This window comes from Cygnus olor, chromosome 2, assembly GCF_009769625.2.
Source record: "Cygnus olor isolate bCygOlo1 chromosome 2, bCygOlo1.pri.v2, whole genome shotgun sequence".
In the NCBI taxonomy this organism is placed as follows: Eukaryota; Metazoa; Chordata; class Aves; order Anseriformes; family Anatidae; genus Cygnus; species Cygnus olor.
Window position 1 is genome coordinate 210,212 of NC_049170.1, and position 9,183 is coordinate 219,394.

General features: G+C 46.7%; 1 protein-coding gene across 1 annotated transcript; it reads left to right on the top strand.

Moving 5' to 3' along the window:
- The first annotated feature begins 5,015 nt into the window (after positions 1-5,015).
- LOC121066401 (late histone H2B.L4) lies at positions 5,016-6,913 on the top strand. Its single transcript, XM_040549880.1, has 2 exons — positions 5,016-5,188; positions 5,837-6,913. The coding sequence occupies exons 1-2, from the start codon at positions 5,057-5,059 to the stop codon at positions 6,071-6,073; spliced, it is 369 nt and encodes a 122-aa protein (XP_040405814.1). The 5' UTR covers positions 5,016-5,056; the 3' UTR covers positions 6,074-6,913.
- Positions 6,914-9,183: the final 2,270 nt, after the last annotated feature.

The following is a 9,183-nucleotide window of genomic DNA, read 5'->3' on the forward strand; positions in this document are numbered from 1 at the left end:
ATACAACTTTGAAAGGGTTCTGAAGATTGGAAATTAGAGAGTCAATGTAGTTCTGTAGAATACCAGGACTTGTTCTCTACAACAGAGCAACTTAAATGCATGTTTTTTCCTTCACCTTGAATTCTATGGGTCTAATATGAGGCTCTTATTAAATCAGGATTTTTGAACTATGAATTAATTATTTCTTCTTTCCAGGTTTAACTAAACAAAACTAATCAGCTAAAGTTAGTTTAACTTTTTTTTGTTTTTAACATTTTTTTAGAAAAGTTGTTTAAACTGCACTTTGCCACAGCAGCTTGAATAATTTCTTGAATAAAATACTTCTTCATGTGTTTTTAAAACAATGAGAAGACACTTAAGAAAAAAAGTAGCAAATCAAACTAAATACATTCTTAAGATCATGAGTTATCATTTTCATTACTTATGACACATGAGTGTGGCAGCACTGGTCATGTGAAAGGTTCACGTAATCCAATAACCTATTCCAACAGGACATGTTGACAGAGAATTTGAAGAACAAGACAAAAATGTAGTTGTACTTCCTCAGATGCCAACTGTCTGTGGCTCTAGCCTTTTGAGCAAAGTAATTTTGCTCAAAAAAATCTTCCCTGCCCATGAACAGGGGGTTTGGAGCCAGACGATATTTAAGGTGTCCCTTCCAACCCGAGCTATTCTATGAAAGTGTTCCCTTGCTTTTTTCCAAAGGGACCATCCAAGTTGTCGACTGCTGCTGTAGAAGCACTGTGTATCATCCACAGGACAAATGTCCTAGGGGGAGCTGCTTCCAGTAGATACTGCAGAACATCTAGTTTTTTTCAGTGTTTCTAGCAATGATTGGAGATTGAAGGGGGGAAAAAAAGTGTTTTCTAAGAAAATAATGCAGATTAATATAAATGCTGTTTAAGTTAGCTTTGCAGAAAAGTTTAGATTGCACTGAAAGGTCACTTGAATGAATATGTCATAGTGTGGTACCTGGAAGCTAACAGAGGTAGTGATGGAGAAAAAGCAAACTGCACACAAGTAAGTGAGGTAAAGACTGACTGGTAGCACAGAATTTAAAATGAGAATTGATGAATGCAAGTTTTCGTTAGTTCTGCTCTCTAGGTTTTAAAAAGATGTTGGTGAGTTGAAAAGGGTTGCAAAGTAGCTATGAGAATGATGATGTCTGGAAGTCTTGCCTGAGGCTATAGCTGTTCCTTTTGCTGTTGCTTATTCTTAGTAAAGGCTTGGCAGTGACTCTATTACTACATTTCACATCTGTGTAGTCAAGGGCCATGGTGGCAATAATAAATGCAGGTTATAATCTTAGACTGAATTCTCTGGGAGTGGTAAATTCTGAGGAGGGCATAGGAATATTGGGATGAGAGAGCAAGCGTGATGGACAGTAGTTGGAGAACTCTTGTAGGCGATGGAGCAATGTATTGGGTTTACATGACAAGGTTTTGGTAGTTGGGGGCTGCAGGGGTGGCCTCTGTGAGAAGAAAGCAGAAGCTGCTCCATGTTAGGTAAGGGACGGTTCCAGACAGCTCCAAAGGGACTCGCTGCTGCCCAGAGCTGGGCCAACAAGCAATGTTGTTTGCACCCCTGGGAAAGCAGAGTTAAGAAAGGGAAAAAACTGCTGCACAACAGCAGCTGGGAGAGCGAGGAGTGAGAAACAGCCTTGCAGACACCAAGGTCAGTGAAGGAGGGGGAGGACGTGCTCCATGCACCGGAGCAGAAGTTCCCCTGCGGCCTGTGGAGAGGCCCCTGGTGGAGCAGGCTGTCCCCCTGCACCCATGGGTCCCACACGGAGCAGATCTCCACGCTGCAGCCCGTGGAGGAGCCCCCGGTGGAACAGGTGGATGTGGCCTGGAGGAGGCTGCGGCCCATGGAGAGCCCCCGCAGGAGCAGGCCCCGGGCCGGAGCTGCAGCCCGTGGAGAGGAGCCCCCGCAGGAGCAGGGGGCCTGGGGGGAGCTGCCGCCCGTGGGGGACCCATGCTGGAGCAGTTTGCTCCTGGGGGATGGACCCCGTGGTACGGAGCCATGTGGGAGCGGTTCTTGAAGAGCTGCTGCTGCCTGTGGGCAGCCCCCACAGGCTCAGTTTGGGAAGGACGGCATCCTGTGGGAGAGACCCCATGGGGAGCAGGGGCAGGTGAAGGAGCGGCAGAGACAGTGCATCAGGGACTGACCACAGCCCCCACTCAGTTACCCTGTGCCGCTCAGGGGGAGGACATAGAAGAGGTTGGGTGGAGGGAAGACGTTTTTTTAGTTTTTTTTTTTTTTTTTAGTTTCTTGCTGCTCTAGTTTGTTAGTAATAGGTAATAAATTTCATTAATCTCCTTATGCTGCATCTGTTTTGCCTGTGATGATAATTGTTGAGTGATCTCCCTGTCCTTATCTCAATGCTTGAGCCCTTTTCATCGTATTTTCTCCTCCTCTCTTTTCTCCTCCTCCCTTTGAGGAGCAGGAGTGAGAGAGTGGTTGTGGTGGAGCTCAGCTGCCCACCTGAGTAAAAGCATCACAAGCAAATAGGAGAATTATGTTAGCTGTCTGCTGCTACAAAGCAAGAGAATAAATTCTGAGTTGCAGACATTTCTGATTTAGCAAACAAGTCCATAGCTACATGTTCAAAGCAAAAGTAGCTCTAAATGCACTAGAGGTCACAGTATGCCAGGATTTGTAAAATTGAATATCTGTGCATGTTTTAGCAGTCTAGTTTTTCAGCCTTGATTTAAACCTGTTCAGTGCTGACAGTTTGTTAGACTGCACCGAAGCAGCTCTGGCAGACGTATGTCCTGGAGTACTGATTGCTGTGTGAGAGGCAGACACTAGCCAGGGCAATGGCATTTTGCAGTGTTTCAGCTAGGGCTTGTCTAATCATGCACAAAAGCAAAACTATCTAGACAAATTAAGAAAATTGCTCCTTATCTGTTTGAATGGTAACTCCTACAAAAGAACTGTCCTAGAGCCTCTGCACAATTGCTCTTGCCTGTAGTCTAAAAGAGAAGTTGCCTATAACACAGCTACAACTAGAAGTGGCAGATATAACTTCAAGTACAGTTGTGTGATTCCCTCATCACTGTGGTCAATACATACACCACAAAAATAGCACAAGGATAAGTCAAGCCAAACACACAGCTTCCAGAATGGACAGCCACTAGCACATGCAATATAGGGAAACAGATTTGTGTAAAAGTAGTAAGAACGTGTTAATTCCATAAATATGGAAACACAAATTTGACTATACTGGTCAGTGGATGAGCTTCCATCCTTGCTATACGATGGTTCAATGCTGTCACTGATCCACGTCCACCAAAGGGTTTCTTTCTAACTTAAAATTTTCTCAAAAAAAAACCCAATACAATAAAAACAATACAGACAAAAAATACATGTGTATAACTGCCAATGCCAGACACAGCTGCAGCTGGGGACAGGTATCACTTATAACACATAAAAACTTCATTAGCATTGGAGATCTTCTGTGTGCTCTGACTGATGGAAAAGGTGAATAGTTCCAGTCACAGTGAACACTCCGCACCCAGCGAAAGCATCTCTGCCATTTACAGCTTGGTGAATCATTCGGTGGGTAGAACATACATCAGAGGGGGAAGCCCTGTGCTGTACCTAACCAGTGCATGGCCTCTTACAAAAGAAAAGCGGTGATGTTGCTTGCTCCTTACTCCCAGTATGAATCATCCACTATCTCTTGATGTTGACAGACATCAGTGTATATGCTACTTCTATTCCCAGAAGGATCCTGCTACCTCTTACCTTCTGTGCCCAAGCCTCCACATTCCCATTTCTCTCCTCCCATTCCCCTCCACAGATGTGCTGGCATGCATGTCCCACATGTTCATTCACATTTCAGTTGATGAGTGCACGAAACCCCTCTGTCACTGTGACTTCTATTTGCACTAGGGATGGGCCATCAGATGCCTCCCCATGAGGACAGGCCTAGAACAAAACTGAATTCAGTGAAATGCTATTGGCCCTACTGACAGAGTGACTGATGCAGTATGTCTCCCAAACTCAGCCCTTGGAAGATGTCATTTGCTAAAGATTTGTCATGTGAGCAATATAATGTAAGCCCTTGCATAGGAGACAGTGTGCAGGGCATTGCAGAGATATGGACGTCCCCTCAGCTGGAGCTATATTAGTATTAGCTATATTAGTATTGCAGTTTTGCAAAATATATGTTTTGGTGCCTGCTGAGAGAAAGGCTTCATTTTCTCTTCTCTTCAGACTAAAGTAACACAGCTCTACTATGTTGCTGTGCTTTTTGTTTTTCTTTTTTCCCTGGCGCAGCCTAATTTCTGTGTCATAATTATCACCAGTAGTGTGATCATTGGTTTCCAAGACAGATCAAACACACACTCAGGATGTCGGTCCTCTCCTCCCGCTGCTTCCTTTCCGTTCTTCCCCTGAAAGAATCTCTGTTGTGTGAAGCAGGCAGGACTACCCAGGCCAGGCTGGCTGAGATGTTATCTGCAGGTTCGTGCCCAGTGCGCGCCACCAATAAGCACACAGAGTCAGAATCCACTGTGGGAGGAATACTGGCTGTTAGGAGGTTGTTCATAATGCTATCATTCAGTCACTAGACCAATGTTACATTCATTTACTGAGTCTCAACTGGCTGTACCACCTGTTCCACAGCACAGAGGTGGCCCAACACATTTGATTCTGGAGGCAGTACCTTGAGTACTCCAATTTACACCCTTCCACCGAAGCAGGAACCCTCCTTTCACCAGACCCCTGGATGGACCCAGAATTAGCTCTTCTCTGGCACTTCTGCCCCATGTGAATGGGACACTACTGTTCTTATGCATGTCTTTGCCAATGTTACCCTCAAACTTCTCAGGTCTGAAAGTTTAATTGAATCAGTTAATTCCAAGTGCCTTTCAGGCCAGCTGCCCTGTGCTTAGTGCCAAGTGGAATCATCAGCCACAGATGTGCATCCCTCCCGCTCCCTGGGGACTGCACCTGGGGCAGGTGAGGGGCTGCTGCCTTTGCTATATAACCAGCCCCATGGTAACTCATGGTTGCTCTGTTAGAGCTTGCTTGGGGGGAAGGGGCTGAGATGAGTGCAGAGGCTGGGAGGAAGCGTGGTCATGCTTCCACTTCTGGATCTGCTTCTGGAGACAGGAAGTCCAAGAGGAAGCCCAAGAGAAAGGAAACCTATTCAGTCTATATCTACAAAGTACTGAAGCAAGTGAGTAAATGTTTCTTTAGTGTTAAGAACTGTTTCACATGTAAAGTTACTTCTGCTCACTGTATGTTAACTCTGTAAAAAGGAAAAGAGAAAAATGTGCTTTTTAGTGAGATGAAAAAAAATGAGTGAGACAGTATACAACTCCAGCTGAGTCTAAAATGGGGTGTGGCAACAAATCTCTCAGTAGGAGATGAGATGGATCTAGATCAGAAAGGGTTTCATAGGCAGAATGAACTCTACTGTATGGCTCTGTATAAGGAAGTAAATTAGGAGAAATCAGTTATACCTGTCATTGTCCCTATGAGTAAGTATTAAAAACTTCATAATTTCTGGAGATTTTGAGACTTCTCAGCCTATGTTGGAGAGAGGAGAAAAACTTTGGAGAGGTGGCCATAGCTTGGAGCAGTGGGGCACTTACACTCCTTGTAGGGTTGTTTCCCCTGTGGACTTTGCAGAGGCTCCTGGCAGTGCAATGTCACAGTCAATGCAGTACCACAGGGACCTCTTCAGTCCAATGGAACTGGCATGCAACATGAGAACCTGGGGGTGTGGGGTAGGAAGAGGAAGGAGGGCCCATTTCCTGGGAGTGCTGGGTCCCTGCTGCCTGGTGATGGTGATATGATGCAGTGCTTGATTACCATTTCACAGGTGCACCCTGACACCGGCATCTCCTCCAAGGCCATGAGCATCATGAACTCCTTTGTCAATGACATCTTTGAGCGGCTTGCTTCAGAGGCCTCACGCCTGGCCCAGTACAACCACCGCTCCACCATCACCAGCCGTGAGGTGCAGACGGCTGTGCGGCTCCTGCTGCCTGGCGAGCTGGCCAAGCACGCTGTCTCTGAGGGCACCAAGGCCGTCACCAAGTACACCAGCAGCAAGTGACCGCCGTGCCACAATAAAAGCTTTCTGCCTTGGCTGCACCCTATCTGTTATGGCTCTGTGGGGTTGTGTTGGGGGAGGGGGTGTCACTGTTGGGGGCGGGTGCTGCTGGGGCCCGGGTGGGCACTGGTGGGGCCTATGCAGCTTAAATTTAAGGGTTTGGAACATAAGTAATTGAAGTGGTTTATAGAGAGAAGATTGTATCAAATCATCAGCTTAATAGATAATGTCACAGACTTGTCACTTCTAATTTTTAGAAAGAATTGCTTTGGCTTTAATTGGCTCTATATGTTATCTAGAGCATCCAAGTAGCACATAGTAGTTTCTGAGCTATCTAGTTCTCAGCAAGTTGTTAACACAGATCATGGATGGTGACTCTACTTCTTGTGGAGTCCTGTGGGATTTGGTATTCAGTCTGATGCAACAGTAAAAGCAAAATCTGCAAATACACTTTAAAAACACAGATGATGTCTTTGCCTCATAATTTATAATGCAAAGGTTAGTTTGACCTCTGGACATAAGGATTGTTTGGTTGGACTGGATGGACAGCTGTTCTTTTGAAAGTGAACAAAACCAAGTAGAGGCTTCAGGGTTTTCTTGCAGAAAGGTAGGGTCATTCTGTGAAGAGGGTGGGTTCCACCACAGTTCTCTGAACTCCTTTTTTTTAAGTTTTTGGGCTACTGATTGCAAAAATCTTATGTTGCCTTTGAGGTTCCTATTGTTCTTCCTCAAGTGCTTCCTGACTGTGCTGGGCCTCTTTGCACCAGTCCAAGTTATCAGCATTCAGTTTATCTGTTTCTACCAGAGTAGAGACAAAATTCCCTCTGTGTCAGTGGGACAGTTTACAGTGGGTAGAGTCTTTCTTATAAGCAATTTTCAAAAGTCTATTTTGTCCTAGTGAAAAATTTTCCCTTTCAGGTATGGGAAAAAGAAATAGTGCAAAAGGGAGTTGGACTGGCAGGAGACACAAAGGGGATTTTCTTTATGGAACTTCTAAATGTCATCTCTCTTCTTGCTTCCAATGGCTTTAGAGGGAACTTTGTTCAGCGGGGTTATAAACTGGGCTGGGACTGAGGGTCCTGTGCTCTGCCTCAGACCATTATGTTAATGACTGGTCCTGGCCATGTCTCAAGCTGACAAGGAAGTTTGTATTCCCAGGTACTTCCTACCTGAGTGAGCCAAGGCCCTGAAGGGAGCATTAGTGGATTCCGTTTGCTATAGTGGCCTAGATGGGGCTTGTGCAGCCCAAAGGGCTGAGAGTGAGTGCTGTGTCCAGACTAATGGTGATGAGATGACTTACAAAGTTGCCCCCGGGTTTCTACATGGAGCTGTTACCTCTGGGTCTATTGTAGAATAGAGGAAAGATATGGACTATGCGCCGAGCTGAGATGTAGTGGAGGTCCTTTGCCACCTTAATGGTGGGACTGGATGTCCCCATTCCAAGGTCTCCCAGTGGTAGCAAAAATGGGGGTAGGAGTATCAGGAGGAACCAGAGCTGTGGTGGAGTCCAGGTTACCGTATGTGGGGCAGTCTTGGACTTCACAAGGCTTGTGAGATGGTGATGAGTCTCATGAGCTATGGAGCCATGACAGGTGCTTGTCTTTGTGTGATCAGGGTCAGTGTGTCTCAGCAGCGTGGGTCATGGACAAGATGCTCCCAGAGTACAGGAGGTGGCAGAACTGGGACTGAACACATCACCTCTGGTCCCAGCACTATTGCTCCAGTGTGGAGATTGGGGGTGTGTGTGATGAGGTTGTACTGGGTGCTCTGTTTTCTCCTGACTGTAGGACAGCATAGAATAGTGCTCTTTTCCTGTAGTGCCCTGCCACATAAGCTGGAACTGGTCTGGAGCACAAGTGTTAGAGCAGTATCTCACCTGACAGGGCTGTAGTCTTTTTATTCCCTCCAGCAGTTGCAGCCAGTCGTGCTGTGGGATGGCTGTGCAGGTGGTAGAGCAGATGTGCCTGGGGTGCCTGTGAGACAGGTTCATGGGGGAGATTCGATGGGATGTGGAGCGTTGGAAACAGGCCTGGGAGAGTCCAGCCAAAGAGCTGGGTTGTGGGCATGCTGCCATTTTGCATCTGAAAGGTCAGCAGTCCCTCTCCTTGCCTGGGCTGTTCTGTTGCTCCCTATGCCACCGCTTCTGCATCTCCCCAGCGGCACTTTGGTTTCCCCAGCCCCAGATGTGCAGTCATGCTTTTTGTGGGATGGAAGTGCTCATAAAAAGCTTGGGACTGCAGTTCTGCTTCTGCCCTGAAGGTGGTTCTCTCCGACTGCCTGATCTCAAACGTATTTTTTCAGCATGAGCAGGAGCCTGGTGCTGCCTAGCTCGAAGCAGACTGCCTTTGGACCATATAACATTCCTTCTGTGGTAGCCTGGCTACTAGATAGCTGGCACACTGTGTGGGTAAGGTGCTGTTATACTGGGAGACAAGAGTGGCTGTCTCCTGGCAGGTCCAGTAGAGCATCTAGCACTGGGTGAGCCCAAAACGGGTAAGGCTTTAGTGGTGCAGGTGCTTGATTGTCCAATACTGCAATCTGTGTATCCCACTCCTGCTTCATGCCTCCAACACTTTTTTTTTTTTTTTTTTGCTAGGGGCCGAGAAGGATGGAGTTGGTGATTGGCCCCATGTCCCTTCTACATCGCTGTTTCCTCACAGATCTGGAAGGGCCTACAGCACAGATGCATCAGGCTTGGGTGGCAGAAGGAGATGGTTGGTCTTGGAATGGCAATTTCTGCACTGAACCTCTCCAGATTGTCTTTTGTGCATTTCCCCTGCGGGGGCAGGTTCGACTCTCACTGTGCAGGGGTCACGCTACTTGTTTCCCCACAGTATGTCCACATGGAGCTGCTCTGATAAACCTGCATAAGATGTTGTACATGGTCTCCCTCTCTGGAGGGGCCACTCTTTATGCTTCCCTGATGCTTTTGTGAGGACAGCTTCTCAGCTCAGCTTCTTCCAGACTGGAATTGTGGCTCCATGGCAGTTTGTGCCCTGGTGCTCTGTTGGATCATGAGAGGTCTGAATGAAGTTGTTTTGGGAGGAGGGAGTAGGCTGTACCAAACAGCATGGAAATTGGTTGCTGTAAGAATGATCCAGAAGCCAGTAAAA